General features: G+C 41.6%; 1 protein-coding gene across 6 annotated transcripts in view; it reads right to left on the reverse strand.

The window, feature by feature from the left end:
* Positions 1–23,124, reverse strand: part of DYM (dymeclin) — a 198,948-nt gene that overhangs the window by 17,469 nt on the left and 158,355 nt on the right. For all 6 annotated transcript variants that reach the window (XM_005424193.3, XM_031059634.1, XM_031059633.1 and 3 more), the window contains one exon: positions 17,438–17,551. In XM_005424193.3, the coding sequence (XP_005424250.1) occupies positions 17,438–17,551 (114 nt within the window). The remainder of the gene's footprint in view (positions 1–17,437; positions 17,552–23,124) is intronic.

Raw genomic sequence — 23,124 nt, forward strand, 5'->3', positions numbered from 1 at the left:
CTGTAAATCAACTGGAGAGAAGCTCTGCAACTTGTACCAAAGGTTGTGACAAAATTAAACTCTGTATGGGAATGCAGCGGACGCAGCCATCAGCTGACAAAGTACATCTCTTCCTCATTCTCACTTTTTGGTGCAGTTGCTGTAAACATTGAAGACATTCCTCTGATTTATGCATTTAATTAGAAGATATCTGTAACATCCCTGCTGTTTACATTTAACCCAACACTGCAATGAAAGCTGTAATTTTGTCTGGGATTTATATTCTGTACTCAAACTTATTTTGATTCCTTGATTTAAACATACACACAGAAGTGAAAATGTGTCAAAATCATGAAAATGGAAGAGATTATACTCCATTATGTAGTTCATCTGTCATCCAGGGCAGAAATTTTCTGAGGACTGTTTTTCTCAATCTGCCACATATTATAGAAACTTAATTCAAAAGACTAATTCAGAAAAGACAGCTAAACCTTATAAGTGGAAGAGCAATTGGATGAGTATAATTAGAAGTTACATGATTTTTTCCTCCCTTTATCTTGTATTTAGTTGTCATAACTCATTAAATTTTGCACCTTTTGGGATAAAGTTATTGGCCTCTGATACATTATTTTACAGTTTATTTAAAAAGTGATTAAGATTTCCTTTTCTTGATGGAGGGGGGGATAATGTGGGACTTTATTAATCAAACAAATGAATAAATTCATTTTAAATGCAACTTTTTATACTTTTCAGCTACTCTGCCTACACTGAAGTTTTGCAGTAGAAAAGGAACACATGGATTGGAAATAGCTTTCAACTGAGCAGGGGAAGAAAGGGGTCAGGGCATTTCAGTGTAATTTTACTTTATTTTGACCAAAGCTGCAAGATATTTGGAAACAACACGTCATACGAATGCAGTGCCTTTGGCACTGCGCTTTTCATTGGACTCACAACATATGCAATGGAGCAAGGGGAGGCTGCACAACACATGTGAGGCAGATTTAGTCACAGCAAAAAACGTAATAAAAGTATAGGGAGGCTTTCTAGGGAGGGAAACTTGGGGAATGTTATTTAGCTTGAGCAATTGTACAGCTCTGAAGTGAGCAGGGGCTGGGCTCTGGCTGGGAGCCCTCCTGTAAGATGTGTTGGACAGGGAGTTTTGGGCTGCTCAAGAGTGTGGGGCTTCTGCCAATGTCCTGCAAAGCCAAAGCTCTGCAGCTCTGGGCAGGGAAGCTCCTCTGTGCTCTCTTTCAGAAAAAATGGGATCACCCTTGAAGGTTAAGAGAGTTCAAATGATGTGGCAGGCCAGCAGTTAGCAGAATGGAAGTAGCTTTGAAAAACGTACACATGCAGAGAATTGTTTACCCAGGTCAGAGCTCAGTTGCCATGGGGAGCAACGTGGAAACTCTCACACTGCTTTCCCAGCCTCCTGTTTCTCCAGAGCTTGCTTTCTGCCTTGTACTTGGTATCTCTTTCTTGTAGCAGCTTCCTTAAACCAATGAAATCAGTTAATCTAATGTATCTGGTGTCAAACAACAGATACACAAAGACAGACTGTTTCATGTTAGAATCTGTGTAAAGCTTAAATTTTTCTGCTCAAAGTCTCTTACTTGTGCCCTTCCTTCCCACAAAGTAAGAGAATGAGAGAATTGTAGAATGGTTTGGATTCGAAGGGGCCTTAAAGTCCATCCCATTCCAGCCCCCTTCCTTGGGCAGGGACACCTTCCACTATCCCAGGGTGCTCCAAGCCCTGTCCAGACTGGCCTTGGACATTTCCAGGAACAACCACAGCTTCTTTGGGAAACCTTGTGTCAGGGCCTCACCACCCTCATAGTCAAGAATTCCTTCCCAAAATCTAGTCAAAAGATTCTTCTTCTATTTTAAATTACACCATCTTTCTAAGTGCCACTGAAAAATTAAATTTTGGGACTAGTTCTTTATTTTTAAATTGCACAATTAATTTAAAATAGATGTACAGACAGCCAATGGAGAGTCTGAAGACCTCTGAAGAGCTGAATAAGTTCTGAATCAGAACTTATAGCTAACTTCGCTGGTTATTTCACACTGCAATGACAGGCCAGGGTTCAGCTGTGGATAAAGAAATATTTCACTGATCTCTTTTGGCAGTCCACACTCCCTTTAGCAGACTGGAGTTTGTGTGTCATCTCCTGACCCTTCCCCTCCACAAAGCTTGCAGAGCACCTAACACCAGCCCCTCACCATTTACTGCCTTGTGCAAGGATGCTCTTCCATATGGACAGCAACAGGATGGTATACATTCCCCATCATGGATGACAGAAAATGTCATCAGTTACATTATTCTCCCCTAAAACTTCACTCCTAACAGCAGTTTTCTGCTCATCACAGCTCTATAGTGTCCTTATGGCTGGGAACCAGCTGGAGCACCTTTCACTGGGAATGAGATGAAGATGCTGAAAGGGTCCCTCTCACCCTGACTGTCACCAGTGGAGCACAACCAGATTCTTCAGATCCAGGGAAGGAGACGATCTTTGCAGTAGACTTCCCTTGTGTCCCTTACAGAAATATTTTTCTGCTCTCTACAGGTAGCATAAAGAATTACATAATTATTTCATAGAGTCCCAGAATGGTGTGGGAGGGACCTTCAAAGCTTATCCAGTGCCACCCCCTGCCATGGGCAGGGACACAGGTTCCAGGTTGCTCTAAGCCCCATCCAACTGGCCTTGGACCCTTTCAGGGATGGAGCATCCTTCACCTCCCCAGGCAATGTGTGTTTTACCTCCTTCATTATAAAAAGTTTCTTCTTTATACCTTTCTCTGAATTTACCTTCTTTTCATTTAAAACTTTTACCCTTATCCTGAGCAAAAAAAGAAACAAAACCTCCTTTAACACCTCTTGTTACATGACACTACTTCATCTTCTAAAGCTTTTGCATGTAACTGCATGAATTTTCATCTGTGGCTTAATGGGAGCTAGTTAATTACAACCCACAGAGCGCCACAGCCAAGGCTGAGGCATTATTCAGCTCAGCTGGGTACAGGGCTGTGACTGCAGTTATAGCTCTGCAGAGCAGCAAAGGGAATTCCAGTCATAGCAAGGTGAAAAAGACCATGGGAGAGAAACAGCAGACTCCTGCACTGCTGATCAATCTGCTGCTAGATTTGGTTTATTTTCCCTTTCCCATTTTTATTGAAGAATTAAGTCTCAGAATCACAGTAGATATTACTGTATTAATTTTATTACATTTGCATTTATACAATTAAATTGCTACTGTTACCTAGTCCACGGTAGTCCTGGCTGGGCAGGCATGACCTTGTTGTCTACACATTTTTGTTTAAACTTTTTTTTTTAAACTGGTCTGGGATAGCCAAAACACTGCCCAGCCTTCTGCAGGAGACTAACCTGCATAACAGTATTATGGAATAGCTCTTTGGAAGCAGCTACGGCCAATCCAGGATAAGGTGATTTCATTCCAATGCAATTGTTGAGCTTTGCAAAGAAAGCAATGACTCGGGAATGAAGTGACTGAATCCAGAACACAGCTTCCAGAAGGTAACTGGAATAATCTTCAGGGGTGGAGGGGACAGACAGTAAGCCTCCATGTAAATATTAGTCTCCATGCAGACAGCAGCTTGGGAATAGGAGTGTCCTGTGCTAGCCCACCCTTCATCCTCATCTTGGCCAACGCACCTCATTCCTGAACTGCAGAATCACTGTACTCCAGTCACTCACCCAAGCACCACCCTCCCAAGCTACCTTGGATTCTTGTGCAATACCCATCTCTGATGCATTCCTTCAACCTGGAATGAAATGCGTTTCCCTGGATTTCAGTAAGATAAACAAGCCTTCTGTACGAACAGGATGCTTCTTTCCTAGAGAACTGTAATCTAACTACAAGTGAGATGTAAAGGAGAAGGTAAAACCAGACAACATACTTGATTTTGAAACTATAGCTGTCGACATAACCCTGATGCCACTGAAACCCTCACCAGTGCTTCTGAGAACTCTACATGTAAGGCTTTCCTACATTATATTTGCATTTATATGATTTAATTTTACTATCTATTACTCCAAAATAGCCTATTTTCAGCCAGTCCTTTATCTTGTATGCATTCAAGAAAGTTAAGATTTTAAGCAAGCATTGAAGAAAGGTGAGGGTTTGGCTTAGATCCTCCAGAGCAGCTGTGGCTGTCCCTGCATCCCTGGAAGTGCCCAAGGCCAGGTTGGACAGGGCTTGGAGAAACCTGGAATAGTGGAAGGTGCCCCTGCCCATGGCAGGGGCTGACACTGGATGAGCTTTAAGCCTTTTCAACCCAAACCATTGGCTTGGTTCTACACCCAAGCCATGGTTCTAAATTATTTGGAGCTTCCCCAGATGACAGTAAAGGTCTTTTTGGCATTGTGATGAGTTCACTCATTTTTAAATGCATACTGCAAGGAGATTTGAGTGTTACTGGCACTGTAATGGCCTTAAACGTCATCAGCCTCTCACTGACAGAATGAGGGACCTCCAAGTACACACAGCCCTTAGCCATCGTGGCTTTCCTTGTTCACAATGGAAAGGACCAACATTCTGAGATCCTCAGGAGTATTTATGACACACTACTTTAAAATGGAAAATTATATTTATACTACTAAACCACAATTTTTTAAAAGCAAGGAATGCTAAATTCGTAATATTTTTATGTTAACTTCAGCTGCAGACACAGCTTGGAAAACATTTGAATTTTACGAGCCTCAGTTATGTTGGTAATGAGGCCAAATCACCCACTTATCCTCCCCTGCAGTGGCTCAGGCTCGCAGGATGCAGGCCATGAGCAGGGTCCCTTGCTGGCACCAACCCCAGGTGGTTCCTGCAACAACAACCACAGCTCACAGAGTGGCAGATGAGGCTTACATGGTGCTTTCACAGGTGGTGGAGCTGTTTTCAGCCACTTTTTGTTTGTGGAACAAAGGATCACAAATTGCCATGAAGCTAAATGAACTAAGAGAGCTCTAAATACTTCCACAGTGATTTGCTCATAATAAAAAGGAGACTACCATATTAGACTGCAAAAATTCTATTTAAAGGATTTTTGTATGAGAAGTGATGAAATTAAGAGAGGCTGCATTACTTGCTACTGCTATCAATTAATGCAGCAACCACTTCCAGACATAATAATTACCATATGTGCACTGTGCTTTACCTCTGGGCTTAGTAATTTCATACATGGGAGGTTACAACTATTGATTGCATTAAAACAGACTGATGTGTTATGAGAGACATGCTCCCAGTGCAACACATCATTGCACAAACTAAAATGATTCAAGTGGTACAGGAACAGACACCTGCACCCACCAGCAGACAATCTGCAAATGGTCATTTCTCCATCCCCTCTAAAGCACACAGATACAGTGTGTGACACAGAAAAAGTATTGCAAAAGGAGTGAGCTCAGCTAATTAGGGACAAAACTGAGGAATCTTAAGAGACAGATGTCACCCTCTGGAGAAATGAAAAATCCCCAGGAGTAGCTCCTATCAATATAAATAAATCAATAAAACAAAAATGGCTCTTTGTTTCTCAATGCAATTTGCACAATTGAGAATTTGCTCATGTTTAGGTTGAGTATTAGGAAAAACTTCTTGACTGAGAAGGCTGACCAGCCTGGCACAGTTTCCCAGGGCAGTGGTGGAGTGGCCATCCCTGGAGGGGATTAAGACCTGTGTGGATGCAGCACTCGGTGCATGGGTTAATGGTGGCCTTGGCAGTGCTGGGGAACAGCTGGACTTGATGGTCTTAGAGGCCTTTTCAACATGATTCTGTGATTGACAACTAGCTCTGCAAATTTAGAGCAGCCTGGAGTCTGGTAAGTCACAAAAAATGCATTTACATTTTGAAAAGTGCATTTGTTTTTTAAAGTTTCCTGAAAACTTTAAAAATTAAAGACAAGGCCCTCCAAATAGCATCTAAAAAGAATGGTGTTTACCTTGCCATTACACAGCTGAGTTTGTAACTATATGCAAAACCAGCAACATACTCAGAAAGAACTGCACTTGGCTTTTTTGTTGTCATCCTATATGCATAATTAAAGACATATTTCTATTCAATTCTGGTTAAGCTCCTACAAGTTATGTATAAGTTATAACTTAGGCTTTAATGCATCCCTTAAACAACAAAGCATTGTTTATGTTTTTAATAAATCTTAATTTTCACTCCTCTAATTCAGAAGACATTTTTTGAAGCAAGAATACCCTGAATTCAGTAGGCAAATCTCCCATTAACATAACTCAATTGCCCTAAAATAATATTTATAAAGACAGTGGCAACTGTGATGTAAAGAGCTAAATGTAATAGGCAAAATTATCCTGCATTAGTAGTATATTCATAAGGGGTGAGAGTGTGTCAGCAATTTCCAGAAACCTTAAAAGTAGGAAGGAACCTGGCTTTTTTTCAGCAAAAGCACTAAAAACAAGCGTCAGCACAAAGAGTTAACACATTCTTCCTACTTCTGAGAGCAGGAACAGGGCCGATTTCGTCAGTGAGGTTTGGCAGCGCGCGAAATCCTGTAACCAATTCCATTTCCTGATAAATGAACGGTCCACAGGGGAAAGTCAGCCAGAGGCTTTGGGAACTGCCGAGCGCTCAGACATGACCGAGAGGCTCCTGGAAGGAGACAGACTGTCTCTTTGCTTATCGCCGCCCAGCCGAGCGGCACCAGCGCAACGCCGGTGCTGCCAGACGGCGCTGCGAGCCCAGGCCACGGCACAGCCGCTCCAGCCGCATGTGAGACCCCCAGAAAATCAGAAAATACACCAGCCCCAGTCCATGCCTGACATCAGGCTCTAGGAACTCTGAGAACACATGGCCGTGTAATACGGGCGTTGGGATGGGACTTGTAACAGTCCGCATTGTTTATGTATTTCAGAGCCAAGTGCTAGGAGTGACTCGGTATTCTGGAGCTGAGGATCTCGCCCCCACCCTTCCAACAGGAAAAAGCCAAATACAGAATGATAAATCATTCATTATTGGTTAGATTTTGGCATCAGTGAGGCTGTGAAGGAGGGGTTTTCAATTGGAGCTATAGGGTGCGTCTCCTCAAGAGCTGAACATCACTCTCAAGTCCTAAACCGTTCTTCATTTTGAGCTACAAATGCTTTTTTTATAGTTATCTTCATAAATGTGACTAATAGTCTTAATGAATGTTAACAGTAAATATCAGACCTAATAGCTAAATGACGAATGTGCCCCATCCCAAGATTAGCCCTGAGTTTCTGGTCTATTTAAACACCAACTTGTCAGACAGAGTTAACCTGGATGTTTGTTCACTTTCATATTATTACAAATCCTTTCACAGCTCCAACATTTTTACAGGAAATTCAAGTAGCTTGACATACACAGAACTGGACTTTCAAAAGTCTAAAATTTGAGCTCGTAAAAAAGAATAAAAATACTGCTAGTCTGATGACCCCTGAAGGGAAGTTAAAAGAAAAGAAAAAAAGAAAAAGCTCAAATAATAACTTCAGGCCCGTCATTACCAAAATCCTGGGTAAGTTTTCAAGTGGCTTGCAGGCTTATAATAGCAACTACGTCTGCAATTGATTAGCTCCCCCAGCACAACCAGATGTCTTGGTGACAGGGAGAAAGTACTGTGGGCTTGGAGTTTACTGGGATGCACAATATCCCATTACTGAAAAACAAAATAATAAACGGGAAGGTGAGGAAACGAAAGAAATATTAATATATAACTTTACATAAATATTATGCTTGTTCTCAATGTGTCTGAATCCTGTTTTACTGCATGTTCTAGTTCTTTGGAAAGCCCAGGATAAATTCTTTCTTGTTCCCAAAGAAAATGCCAGAAACTTGGTTGAATCTGTCCTTTATCACAGCATCACTACTCATTCCTTTGCTGGGATCTTGCTGGGTGTTTTCTGCTCATGGCTGTGACAAATACAAGCTAACAGCATAAAAGAATGATAGTTCTCTACATTGTCTATCTGCACAGGTTTGCAAACAAGGTACGTGGCCTTGGAGGAACACCAGAGCACCGTTTCAGACATAACACCCACACGTAGACCAAACAAACTCCCCGTTCCTGCCGCTCCTTCCCTGACTTTACCTCGCATTAATTAATGCATGCTTTAAACCTCAAATGAGAAAAGTGGTGGGAATACCTGAAGGAGATACAAAAGAGATTTGCTACTCTTTGGAGCATTTTGATATTCACAACTCTGCCACCTTTAAAGTATCCTTGATCCTTTTTGGGCTGCTGCTGTGCTTCTACCAAAGACTGCGATCACTCTGTGCACAGCATTGCGTAATGAGCAAGGAATACTGCAGCAAGAAAAAGTCTTCCTGCTCTCTTAAGGATGTGGCATTAAAGTGGAGGATAACACTGCAGGTATGGAGTGCCACAAGCTGGCTGACATAAGCAAAGCCCAGAACAGAAGGATTAGTATTTCTATAATAGAATTGCAGAACCATTTGAGTTGCAAAGGATCTTAAAGCTCATTCTGTTCCAACCCTCTGCCATGGGCAGGGACACCTTTCACTGTCCCAGGTTGCTCCAAGCTCCATCCAGCCTGGCCTTGGACACTGTCAGGGATCCAGGGGCAGCTACAGCTTCTGGCACAGGGCAACCTTGCCAGGGCCTCACCAGTCTCACAGCCAAGAATTTCTACCCAATATCTAACTTAAACTTACAACAGTCAGTCAAAGTACATTGAAGGGATTCAGACATCAGTGTCTTATTTGAATTGTAATCTGTCTAAGAGAAATTATTCACCAACAAGGGTGACAAAAGGCAACCTATTCAGGACAAGAGTGAGCAAAAGCTGATGGATTTGATGTGGGTAACTCCCAGCTTCTTTGAGCTGACTGGGCGCCTGCTAACAAAGCTCTAACTCCATCCCATTGCTCCTTGAGCTGCTTCTCTCAATCCACTCCAGCTGAGATGGCTGAAAGTCAGGAGCTCACAGACACAGTTTTGCTGCTCAGATCACATACAGCACAGGCAGAAACACAGCACCCATGGCACAAGATCCTCACCAGGCTGCTGACCATGCAACCAATGCAATCCCCACAGAGCAGCAGCCAGGGAAATCAGGGAAAGGGCAGGGGAACATGAAACACAGTCCCTTTTTCCTCCTAACTGACACCAGTCACTGTGAACCACACACTCCCCGCCATGGGACACACACAGCCTTGGGGCCTGCCTAGTGTCCTGCTTGCATCATGCCTGGTACCATCTCTTAAGCATGAAGATGCAGCCTGACAACCTTGAGAATGTTGGAGCCATCAGCAAAACTTTCCAGTAGAAGCAGGATTTTCCCCATGAAAATGAATGCTTCAGCGACTAGGAAGAAAACAAGACTGAAGTTCCCAGTTTATTCTTCATCTCTGAAGAAAAGCTGTTATACAAATGGTCTAAGTTGAAAGCATGATTACTATTTTCTGTTCAAAGGGATTTTTGGGTGCTTTACAATAAGAAACTGATATTACATGAGAAACAGTTTAAAGATCAGAGATTCAAAAGTTTGCTAATGCTTTTTTCCTATGTTGATGCTGCAGTGATGTTTATATTACTCTTCAATAGGGAGGTGTCAGAAAAGCATTAATATGTTTTTAACTGTGTGCCAGGCAGACAAGCAAAATAAAATAGCTGGGTTTTTTTCTTGTTCTAGTCAACAATGCCAAAAATTACTGTTTATTTTTCTCCACCCCCATGAAAGAATTTATAACCACTGAAGTAAACTCAAGTTAAAAAGCTGGTTTTAATCCCAAAATTGACTGACAGCTGCTGTGTAAAAGCAAATGTAACTTGTTTGGGTTCTCAGGAGCATTCACATTTGAAAAATTTAGTCTCCTGGAATCATTTGAAGGGCGGTTTTTGGTGTTTTAGGATTTTTTTGTCCCTTTCCCCATAATGCTACAAAAATAATTTAAAGAATGTGATACTGTATAATTTTCACACTCCTAAGACAACTGGGGAAAGGTAGAAAGCACATTCCGTTTTCAAACAGCCTTAAGAGTAACATGTAAATGTGGTGTCAGTTACAGCGGGAGTGAACTCTCTTTGGGAGTGCCAGGGAGAGGTTGTGAGTGCCACAGTGCTCGGCCTGGCAACACTCAAGCAGATAAAATACTCAGCTGCAATTCAGACCTTGTATGCAAAGGGACTCGTCTCACACCACACCAAAGAAATCCAAATCCTGACATGTATGACAGTTAAAATCCATGCAAACACTTGCAGGAATGGGTGAAGAGTTCATGTTAGGGTTTTTTTTTTCATATAAAAATATTAAACCAAACTTTGAAAAATAAATAAGTACACTTGATAAATGCTTGATAACTGCCAGCCTATGCCAATATTTGAAACACCTTGAATTCAGCAATATGAAAATAAGCGCTGTGGATAGCAAGTTTCAAGTCAAACTACATTGCTAAGGACTGCAGTAGAATTTATTTCTCTTTCATTAAAGTCTCGAAGTTAACTGATTCCTTCCATTATACCTGAAGGATGCTTCTGAAAATGAAGTGTTGTTGGTATTCAATCCAACTCATCAGCTGTATTTGCATTACATGTGGCTACAAACAAGGCTCTCTAAAGACTGCTAAAATCCACTTTTAACCATGGAACAACAGGAGTCATCATGTTTCAAAGACTTTTGATCACTTACATGCACAAAAGCCATGTAGATGTGAACTAGTGGTGGCCTTGGCCACCCTGGGGGAATTTATTTTAGAGGGCTTTTTGGACCTAAATGATTCTGTGATTCCGTGACTTTGAATCCACAGATGGCAAAGTGAATTTACTTTGGCCACTGGCGTTTTCAGTGTTAAAGCAACCAGGCACACGAGTATATTTTTTATTAACATGCTATGTATTCTAACTAGCTACTGAACCCTACTTCCTACTAAAGTCACATTTCTGTGGATTATCATATTAATGCTTCAAAGTGAGGGTGGTATTTATTTCTGAACTAAACCCCCAAAGCTTTCATTCCCTTCTGGGATGATGCCGTTATTTTTCTTCCTGTAAGGTTTCAAACTACAAAGCCAAGAGTTCCCATACAATGCATTATGTCAGCAAGTATCTAACTTCAAGCACTATAATAATCACAGTTTTTCCATAGTATTTTTCACATACTTTAGATCTTGCCTACACACAAGTTTGCACCATTTAATTAAACAGATTTAAATGATAGAAACTCCTGCTTGGACATACTTATTATAAAGTGGTGTCATCCAGTTTAGTTTCAACTCATTCTCACCAATTTAAGTAGCAAGGCTTACATTAATAGAAAAGCACCTGCATAAGGGTTTGCCCTGGCTCAGACAGACAGACAGGTTTATAGTCCCGCTGTAAGATTAGCCAGAGTCAGCTGAGTGCAGACATGTCTTTGACCGCTCACAGTTTCACAATGATAAGTTATTTTCTGACCACAAAGCCCATCAAAACTTTCAAGATCATTTTTTCCCCCTGGAATTTTGATTACCCAAAATAATATTTCTCAAGGGACGCAGAGTATATTCTTCTCTGCTCAAGGTCTCTGAGAAGCTGACCTCTAAAACAAATGCCTTCAAAAGAAACGCGAGTTATTGTCCATCACTTACAGGTCAGCTCACAGAAGCAGGGAAGTCTGACATCTTAATTGAGGGTATAAATTGTCAAAAGGAAATATACAATCCATAAATACTCTTATTCTTAGCATATGGTCAATGTTCTGGAAAGGCCCAAGAAGCACTTTGTTTAAAACTTTCTTACACTTCTGTCACTAATCTGATCTTCTTCAGGGTAAGGGTTAACAGCAGCTGAGGGTCAGCAAAAGGAAGTCTGTGTTGTAGACGCCTGCCTAGCGTCAGACCTAAGGATGTATTAGACACAATCAGCTTCCACTGTAATAAGAACTTTGACCTTTGAGCCAGAAAAAAAAAAAGAAAAAGATAAATATCAGGAAGAACTGGATGAATTTATTTTTTAAGGAAGTTTTCTGTCTCTCTTGCTTAGTGCTGTGTCTTAGAACTCTGTAATGGATTTGTTGATCTCTGTAACTCCTCTGTCCCTATTCCTTTATGGTGTTACACAGAGTTAATTTGTGAACTATTCCACCAAAAACTCCACAGCAGGAAAAGTGCTACAGCAATAAAATAAACACAAGAAAGCGGTACATAGCTTTTAAAGCAATTACAGATCTGTCCCAAAGTTTAATTTGGATTATTAAAGACCACTGGTCTGGATCCTGAATCCAGCATCTTGATGCGGCCAAACACTCAGGACTAAGGACAGCAAAAAACCTGTGGGGAAAAAAACCCCTGTAATCAGGAGCAATTCTAATAGAAGATGAGGTAATGGATGGTTTCTTTGGATCAACGAGGTACATCTATATAGAACACCTCCAATCTCCTTTGCCACCTGGGGTGCTATGCAGGGTTGCCTGTGTCCTGTCCCTCTGCAGGTGTGATGGCACCACTGACTGACCAATAGATGATGTCTTCTCCCTGGGAGGAGTATCTGCAGAAGCAGGAAAATTCTTCCAAAGAGAGCTCAGTACCCAAGCCAAGAAATTGCTTAGGTTCCTTTGGTTTTGGGGACTTCACACGCACTTTCTTTTATGGCCATTCCTGATTTCTGATTTGCCATGAACACAAGTCTGATGGGGAGCAGCTGAGGGAGCTGGGAAGGGGCTGAGCCTGGAGCAAAGGAGGCTCAGGGGGGACCTTGTGGCTCTGCACAGCTCCTGACAGGAGGGGACAGCCGGGGGGTCGGGCTGTGCTCCCAGGGAACAGGGACAGGAGGAGAGGGAACGGCCTCAGGCTGGGCCAGGGCAGCCTCAGGTTGGACAGCAGGGAAAATTTCTTTACATAAAGCTCTGTCAATCCCTTGTTGCCAAGGGCAGTGTTGCAGTCCCCACCCCTGCAGGGATTTAAAAGCCATGTGGATGTGGCACTAGGAAACATAGGTTAGTGGTCACCTGGGCAGTGCTGGGGAAATGATGGGACTTGGTGGTCTTGGAAGGCTTTTCCAACCTAAATGAATCTGTGATTCTACCAAAGCACCTGTGCTTGACATCCCTTGTTGAATTCACTGCCACCTCATTCAACAACCAACTGTTTTTTACGGTATTTTTTGTAGCTAAATTTCTGGTGCTGCTTCCCCAGGGTGATGTGCCAGGGATATAAAGCTGCTCTGGTCCACCTCACAGGCAGTATCTGCCATCACCATGATGACAATTTACTCTTCCCCTGTGCTCTGGTGCCTCAGTGATTAGCAGCTTTTTTCAGTGAAACAAATGGAAGCTGATGGAGTTGGAAGTACATTGTTAATAGAAGGGGAAACCTATGAGAAGTGCTTTTAACACCTAAAGTGAAACTTGTTCTGTCAAGAGACTGAAGGCTTTTACCTCTGCTCCTTTTACATATTCTGTGAAATTTTAATGCCCATCGAACTCAAATGCACTTCAATAAATATTAAATTTTGTACCATATCAAAATTGTGAGAGTTGATAGCATAATGGCATGTCTGCATAGCACACAAAGAACATCTGACAAAGTGCACACTGATGACAAAATACTCATTGACATGGGGAGAAAAGGAGTGGGGGAAAAACAGAAGCAGATCAGAAAATGCTCATGAAAAACAAATCTCCATCTTAAGTGGCTTAGGTAATGGGAACTTTTCTTTTATAAAGCATTAAACATGGCTTCCCAAGTGTGATCATTCCATAAAACCAAATGTCGGCTTCCAGTCACTAGCTGGCATTTGAAACAAGTTTTCCCACTTATTGCAGAAGAGTTGTTGTTGTTATCTGCTGGCTAACCCCCCTTAAAATCCTGAGATAAGTCACAGGCTCCAGACACGGTCCCACTTCTCTCACTCTCCTAATCCTGAAAGTACAGATAGGTCACCAAAGGGAAGGAAGGCAGCCTGAGAACTTTCAAAAAAATAAAGGGAAAGAAAGAATGAGGCTAATTTTCACCTATCACTATGATCTCTAAATTGCCTTTAATAAGCTTCTGCAATATAGCAGGGAGCCTGGATTGTGGGCTGCTCGTCTGCAAAGGAGACAGCTCTATCTCCACGCCACGGCTTCTGCCTCCATCCCGGGCATATTAACTCCATTTATCTCCTCCCACAGACTGAGGGAGAAATAACCAGCTCTTGATTTCAGCACCTGCCCTTTATCTCTCTGTTTGTGCAGAAGTCTTCTAAAAGGCTAATTGCTCAGCTTGGACTTTCTTGGACTTCCACAGTACACAGCTAAAAGCATATGCTTAAAATAATGTTAATTATATTGTTTGTCTCCAGTCAGACTGCTCCAGGACTGGAAGGAAAATCTGAGTTAGATCTCCCATTTCCCAATAATTATTTGCTAAGAAAACGCAGGATATCTTTCCTAACACAGACACACACACACACACATATATATATTTATCCATGACCTACTGCTACCACCCATGCTCACTTTGCATCCTGTGTTGCTCCCCATAGTGGAAGGGAGCAGGAGCACCAGGGTGTGCTCCCAAACTGATAAGCTCCATTATGCAGATGAGGATCGTGGCTCTAAGTGCTGTTATTTTTAGGTGACGTTGATTCATGTTTGAACTATGGGCTAAGCAACAGACTCAGAACCTGAATACATGTAGCACCTCTTGAATGCTCACTTCCTCGACAAAGGCCAAGATAAGCAACTTGGAAACATTCACTTGAAAACATCCGTGCATACATTAGGTACACAAGAGAAAAAAACATCATTGTCTGAGCTGCAGGGAAGTGACTGAGTAAAAGCTCTGCCTCAGCCCTCATTTTCCAAATCATATCCATGTTTCAACTGCCTCCCCCAGAGTGCTTCAGCTGAAGATGGTTATTTCTAGGACGCAGGAATAATATCTCTGCAGGGTCTCTTGTACTTTACAGCACTTCAGTATGCTGTGGCAAAAGGCAACGATGGCTTGAAAATTAGTTAGCAATTAACTGCAAAGCTGACACACACATATAGATATATTCTTGGGATTGAACTCCACAGCTTTGCACATTGGAATTACGTGTAGGTTGTGTCAACATAGATGCAACAGATTCCTAATTCCTCCAGACATTGTCCAAAGCGGCTGAGCACAAGCTGCCCCCAGGGCTGGGGACAGCTCTGGGCCCCCAGGACAGGAGAGACACTGAGGGGCTGGAGCGTGTCCAGGGCAGGGAACGGAGCTGGGAAGGGGCTGAGCCTGGAGAAAAGGAGGCTCAGGGGGGATCTTGTGGCTCTGCACAACTCCCTGAAAGGCGTCATCAAAGCCAGAGTGGGTAGGGCTGCTCCCACCCATCGAGACTTGCCCAGAGAGTGTCATTAAAGACCTAAGGATTAAAGCTTTCTCCTTTACTTAGCTGCTGAAGTGCCTCTGAGTTGCCAGAGCTATTGTGTAACTATATCTTCAGTATGATCTTAATATGAGTTTGTTGAGCTTTAGAATAGCTTCCCCTGAAAACCTCAGACTTAAGTGGGAAGACGTGAGGAACGGGGAGACTCCCAGGAGAGAGGCACATGGACAGAGGGCACAAAGACTCACAAAGCCATTTCTATAGGAGGGAAACATGTGCTGCTCCTCATCACTACCTCTGCAAAGGAAGGATGTTACTTGCATAAACAAACTGATGCATGACAATACATAGACACATATCTATATATATACAAACACTCCATCCCAAGATCAATGTCACCTTTTCTACATAGAAAAGTAACGCGCTCTGGCCAAACTGCTGCTCAGCAAATGTATTAAAAAAGAAAGAAAATAAAAAGAAAAAACAAAAAAGGCAAAAAAAAGTGAAAAAAAGGAAACCAAAGAAAAACACAAAGACAAAACCCAGTAGGTGTAAGTGGTCAGTACCGAAGACTGATGTGCCAGGCTGGCTTCCCTTTGTAAGTCTGTCCCAAAACTCAAGTGCTCCAGAGGAAAGGGAAGTCCTCCAAGCAACACTAAGCATCCTTAAAACTGGAAGGACTTGACTGTTTGGTGAGGACTTACAGAGCTTGGCACATACCAAAAACTGCTGGTTTGTAGCTTTAAGTGGCAATATAAACATATAATTTTGAATACTGTATTTTGTTAGTGCAAAAAATTGAAACTTGATGGGATTTCACTCCAGAAACAGCATTTCTGTAAATTGTGGCCTGACATATCAGTCAATGTGGCACACTCAGCAACTGAGAAAACCTTCATTTTTTTCTATGCAGTGAGTTGATTTGGTTATGGCTCTGTGTCAAGAAGGGTGTAGCCTCAACATAAGTGCTTTTAATTATCTGCACATCAGAACAAGTTGTCATAGAAACCGCTGAAATTCCAGTGTTCCTCTGCATTCACAGCATCACCACACAGAAAGGACAACCTGAAGGGTTGGATTTGGACCCAACAACTGCTCTGGTGTTACTCAGGCTATTCTTGTACTGTGGCTCAGGACTTGGACTCTAGACCAACCGCTCCTGAAGGAATTCAGCCTGAGTGACTGAAGATGTGCCATCTCAGGGACACAGGATACTGCAGAAAAGACATTAGTATATGCAACCAGCCAGAAAATTCCCACTGGGTGTTTTAAAATTACCAGCATATAAATAAATTACCAGCTGTTGCCACTGGCTGTACAGACTCAGTGTGCCTTATCAGAGGATATTTTACTAAAGTTACCACAAAAGAAATAGTGCTCTCACTCTCTTATCACAGAGAAGCAACAAAAATAGTTCTGCAGAAAACAGACAGTATTTAAAAAACACTTGACATAACAGAGAAACAAGATTCATCGTGTTTAAAAAACACACACAGCTCCCATTTGCTTACTTACCCACTTACACAGATTTCTTTATTGCAGTATTTAAACATCACACAGCCATTAATGGATTTTAGTCTCCCAAAACCTGTCAAGTTGGTAAATCCCTCAAGAGATTTGAGAGGTTCTCAGAAAGGAATAGAGGGGACTGCTCAGGATTATACAGAAAGCTCATCATCATGTTGACCAGACTTCCAGGTCCTGAACTGATTTTCCCTAGGTTGGGTTATTCTTAACTAAAGCCCTCCAAATTTATCTTTATAGCATTTAATATAGACCAAGACAGAGGTGCACTAGAACACTAGAAACAGAAAAAGAACACTAGAGACAGAAAAAGAAATTAATCAAAAGAGAGAATTACCAGTGTTTGGTTACAGTATAACTAAACAACAGATGGAGAGAGGAGCCTGCATCGTCAGGATATGTTGAAGAAAACCTTAGCTTCAGCAAATTTTAATTCCTCCACACACTTCAATTTAATAACTAATCACAAAAACTCACCCAAACACTTAGCAGAAATTAGGAATTTAAATGAAAACATACACATATGGCAATCGGCAGTATAATCACTTATCAGTCACTACTGAGAGGAGAGATGATTTTTTGAAGTTACAGACATAAAGGGCATATATGTGTAATTGATAGGAGCAGTGTACTTTAAGTGATGAGGTCTTGAGCACTTACTCTTAGCCGGTCTTTGGGCAAAGCAACAGCTCCTTGCTTGATGATTTCCAGAACTCGCTCCACTGACAGCTCAGCTCCAGCTTGCTCTAATCGGGAGCTGAAAAAGCTGATCACCTGGAATGAAACATCACAGCACATAAATAAATAGAAGAGATCTTTGGATCAATTTATACACAAAGCTGTCATCTTCTTTTTTGGCAGCACTGCACTTCTTAAAGAATAATCACATTATTGCCTGTGTCACAGCCAGGGAGACTTTGTTAATGTCAAATTAGCACAACTCTCAGCATCCTCTTGCAGTCATTTTCAACAGACAGATGATTTTACAATATAACACACACAGCTGAATTAATAAATTTACATTTTCAAGTACTGTGCACTGAAATATGCCTATATTTCTTTCTGTCCATTCTGTCTATCAGGCTTTTGAGTTCTTCCAGTCTTTCTATGATTTGAGCTACATTGTAAGGTATTAAAGTAAAACCATTATTGTTTCACTGACTTCTGGGCAAAAGGCTTTAACACAAATGTTAAGTATCTCAATATGAGAGACTACACTTCCTGGGATCTGTGTAGCACTCAAAGCCACAGCAAGTGGATAATGAGAAGGAAGTCCACCAAGCTTCTCTTCCATCCAGTATCCACCCCAAGTGCCACATATACCTTCCACATCCTGGATTCTAGGTCTAAAGAATCCTGCAAATTCCCTGTCATCTTCCAGATATCCCCCTGGTAAAGCCAAGCTCATTTTCCCCATATTTCCCTTCCCACCTCCTTTTCTGTGACCCAGCTGGTCCTTGTTAGCTAGAACTCAGGTCAGGCTTTAACTTTCATCTCTCTCCAAGCTCAGTGGGTCACAGCAGAAGCAGACATCCCACTGGCAGTTATCCATGTGGGACATCAGAAAACTTCCATTTCATCCAAAAAGAATATACTTTGCAAACCCCATACCTTATCCCAGGGAAACTCCTTAGTCACACAAGGGATCCAGGACTCAAAACACAAAAAGGGTCCGGGGAAAAATTTCAACACCTACTTAGAATCATCTGGAAGAATTATAAAAATACCAAGAGGCACTTGGTAAAGCCTGTCTACACCAGAGCACCTGGCTACCCCTGGGCTGCAGGCAAGCACAATGCTGATGGCAGGTTCTGCAAAATCCTGTGAGCTTTCAACACCCTCTGTGGAAAAATACTGATGTTCACTTGTATCTGAGTCACAGTCCCAGTCCATCGAGTAATCTTCGATAATTCTCTCGCGTAGAAGTGGGGAAAAGTGTATTATACTACAAAATCTCTGCTGAGCTCTCTTTGTTCTGCAGTGAGACACAGCTGGAGCCAGAAACCATTACCCTAATTATGCCTCAAAGCTCAGCTGCTGTTCATAAAACAAAGACAGCTGATGGCTTGATTACTGTGAGATTCAAATTTGTTGTTCCTGTTTGTGACTTCCCCCACAGAAAGCCCAGCCCTTGTTTTGAGCTGGCAGATTTGCTGGGATCTCTAGAAACTCTTGCACCAAGTGAATGAGGCAGAGGCAGACTAAAGTTGCTGGAAGTTGCTTTTTGGGGTTGTCATGGGATTGTGGTGTTTGGTTTGGTTTTTCTCTCTGTTTTATTTTGTTTCTAACAACAGAAGTACACAAACCAGTCAAGAAAAAAATTCAGGTTTAATCTTCTGTGCTGTCCCTACGATTATCTCCATACTTGAGCAGAAAGGGAGAATTTTGCTGCCTCTGGCAGATGCTGCAGGTAGGCTTTTACGTTCTTAGAGATAAGGACCTGGTGGAGCACTGTGATCTCTGATCCTTAGAAAAAAAGGAGTAGGAAGATGTGCTGGGTTCATAAGCAAAGGAGCTGGAGGGAGGGACCAGAAAGAGTAAAAGAGCAAGAAAGAGCTTGTGCAAAGAGCGTGAGGACCTCAGAGTGAGGCTGACACGGTTTTGGCACTGTGTTTGGGACAAATTGCTGGTGGAGGATACACAGCTCACAAAGGAACAAGCAAGTTGCCCACAGACTTTGAAAGAAAAAAACATCTTCCTGCATTCAACACTCTTCTGTTGTCAGTAATCACTGGTGAAACCCATCCTCGCCAAGGGCAGGCTCCCGCACAGAATCCATCCCAGTGGCACTGCCTTGTTAGCTCAAGTTCTGATAAACCACAACAAAAGCGAAACTTAATATTTAGCTTTTAACCAAAAGGATAAAATACTATCATAACGCAAACATGTAAAAAAACTGAATGAAGCTCACAGATACTCCCTGAATTCTGACATTTCCTATTTTAGGAAGTCAAACCCTTCAATCTTAACATGTTTTTGAAAGACTTATGTTTTTGTGGTAAAGGTACTAATCTTCTTCGGGTTATATTTCAAAAGAACAAAAGCAAGACAGGCTTCCAGTATTTTCAGGCTATGTCAGCATTTTACAGAACTCAGAATGGCTATTTTTGATGTGTAGTTGATGACTAAAATTAAAAATACTTACTTTAATAATGGTGCTTATCTCTAGGAGTTATTTGCCTTACTACTTCAAACAAAATAGAAATTAAGTACCTCCCTCTTGGACCTTGAGAGCACAATACCCCAATGAGACAGTGAGATACCCACAAGTATCCCAATGAATTTACAAAACAGAAAAGCAAAAAGAAAAATTAATGATTAATTATACAGAGGATATCCTAAAGAAGGCATTTTCTTATTAGCTCCAGATGAGGAATAGAACCAAAAAACATCCAGTATTATGTCTCTCATGCCCAAGCTCCCACCTCTGTAGCAGAGGGCCTAAGACTTTTCCTATTAATCTAGTCGGATATAAAAATATAAAAGCTCAACATCATATTAAAGAAGAGTAGCCTTTTCCTTTGAAAGAGCTTTAATTATCTTCTAGGCCTCTGTTACTCAAGTAACAGAGGCGAATTTAAAATAAAAATGAAAATTAACAGACTTCCACTCCTTATCCCATTGAAAGTAAAATGAACCAGAAAAAATAAACTGGGAGAATAGTATTAAAAGAGTTTCAGGTTTTAGTACATGTTTTAAAACCAGCTGAGCATATGACTGTATGAATAGAAAAACCTCAAATCTTAGGGCAAATAAAAAAGGTTGAGAGATTATGTTTTCCTGAAAATTAATTTTCTTCTTAATTATTTGGGAAATTGGTCTAAGAAAACAACTGCAAAGACTGCTTAAAAAGAAGAATAAGAAGAAACTCCATGAGTTGCTGTGAATTACTCTCTTCCTAGTCATGCTGAGCTCTGAAAGGCCTCTCCTTGAAGCAACATAACCCATTCTAAAAGCTCTCTCTCCAGTCTGGCTCCCATATTAGCAGAGATTAAAAGGCACATCTAATCCAGGATTAGACAACCCCTCATCAGGAATATCTGATCCCTGTCCAGATAAAAGGCATGGAGAGCCTTGCCCTGTGCAGAGTCTAATCCTGGCTGTACCTTAGTCTATCCTAAGGTACCCAGACCTGTGGTACAATGGGCACAGGGGATCTGGTTTGGCCATCTACAGCTCAGGCCTTGCCAGGGTTTCTATCAAAATACCATTAATATTTCTGTACAAAAACTATGTAGTTTTCTACAGTGATTTCCAAAACTGGTTTTAATCACAGACTCATGGAATGCTTTGGCTGGGAAGGGATCATCCAGTGGATATCCCTGCCATGGGCAGGGACACCTTCCACTAGCTCAGGATACTCCCAGCCCCATCCAGCCTGGCTTTGGGCACTTTCAGGGATCCAGGGACAGCCACAGCTGCTCTGGGAAACCTGTGCCAGGGCCTCACCACCCCCGCAGTGAGAATTTCTTCCTAGAGATCAATTTTCCATGAGAAACTCATACTTTCTCCTTTTGTTTTCTAAACAGTAAACTTACAAGATATTGCCAGAGATTAAAAGTACTACAAAATTAGAATTATTCAGAAACATTTTTCATTTAAAGGCAATATTTTAGGTTTTGGAGATTACTTTTGAGATTGTGAGGGAACAACCACAGTGTCTGTTATTTCACCCAACTGTTGTCTTCGATTGGGCTGCAAGGCTGAAGTAACAAAATACTTCCCTTTACAGCATGCCAACAGCAGAGCTATCAAGGGCAAAATGTTTTCTCCAATTGGATTCCATCAGCAGATGCTGAAGTGCTGTGAGGCCTGTGGCAGCCCAGGCAGTGCTGCTGCCTAATCAACATGACAACTCCTCTCCTTCTCCTCCAGCTAAAAATAACAGTACAACACGTTGCTGCCTCCTCTGCCTGCAACTGCAAAGGTCAGTTCTGAAAGACAGAAGAAAAAATCACTTGGCAAAAAATGAGTAAGTTTTGAATCTGTTTTTGTCAATTTTATTTCCCTTTGAAAGCGATTGAAAGAAACACTTTGAGAATTTTATTTCCAGCCACGTTCACCACTGGGAGAGTAATATGGTGTATTAATGGCACACCAAATGGAGAAGAAAAGAAGAAAACAAACCTCTCACTGTAAAGTACCATAGGATTAGCACTTCAACTAAGTAGCTTCCATAGGGAAACATAAATCACAGCTACATTTGGTATCCAGTAGTCATAGCTGGAGCCAATGAGAGGCAAAGCCAACCCTTGCTGATTTAAGAAGGGGTGAAACAGCTTCATGTGATTCAATAGCAGGAGAAACACAAGAGGTTAATCAGCAAACCTGAAGTACTGTATTTTTCAGAACCACCTTGAAATGAGGAGCATGTTCAAGGGCACACGAGCTTTTCCAGGTATTCTGCTCTCCACTCCTAGGGTGTAGGAGTGAGAAAAAAGGAAACAGGCAAAAAGAGCCCCCCAAAGCAAACAAACAATAACCAACAAAACCCCAACCCAAACCCACCATAACCTTAGATTATGCAGCTAGGTTCTGGTAATCAGCAGGATCAAGGTTTTTCTAATTTTAAGGAAAGCCATAAAAACGTAGTTCTTAAGTCCTGAAGGTCTTGCAACAGGGGTTGCTATGCCAGAGTGAAGACAACTTGATGGATTTTAAAATCTAGTAGGGAAATGTCTTTGAAGAATGAAATTCCTTGTAGGAAATTGCATCAATTGAATCCTTTGCATCACTAAGCCGGTGCTCCCAACCTCTTGATGTCTATCAGAGTATTTTGCAAACAAAATTCTAGCAGCTCCTAGTTAGGCCTGTTCCACCACCTGGTATCAGTTGCTCACTTGTAGGAAATATGAGAGCAGTGAAAGCCAAGGAGTTCTCGCCGTGGCCATGAACCAAACACATCTTTAGGAATGATAAGTGAAGAGTCTCCACCAAATTCCTGACATATCTGAAGCGGCTGACCAAATTACAGACCACCTCTGAAGTGGAGGCATAGACAGCTCCCAGATGAAATATTTCTGCATAAGGCCAGAAGAGGAACCATAGCATTCCTCTTTGTTCACCATTCAGAATAGGAATATCCCATTTTAGATAAGAAAGATGCACTATCTCCTACTAAAATTGCTTTCTAAAATAAAAGGTAAAGTAATAGGAAGCAGAAGGTATTTTGATTTCAGTTTCTTCTGTACAGCATTAATGGTTCCCATATGTTCCCAATCAACTCGCAATGGTGATTTTTAGATTATTTAAAAAAACACAGAGGCAAATAAGTAGTTTTCAATAAAAAGTGGTCGCTATACTGACGACTCTTATACATTCACCTATTTTTGCCTCAGTAATAAAGC

This window comes from Geospiza fortis, unplaced genomic scaffold, assembly GCF_000277835.1.
Source record: "Geospiza fortis unplaced genomic scaffold, GeoFor_1.0 scaffold488, whole genome shotgun sequence".
Lineage (NCBI taxonomy): Eukaryota > Metazoa > Chordata > Aves > Passeriformes > Thraupidae > Geospiza > Geospiza fortis.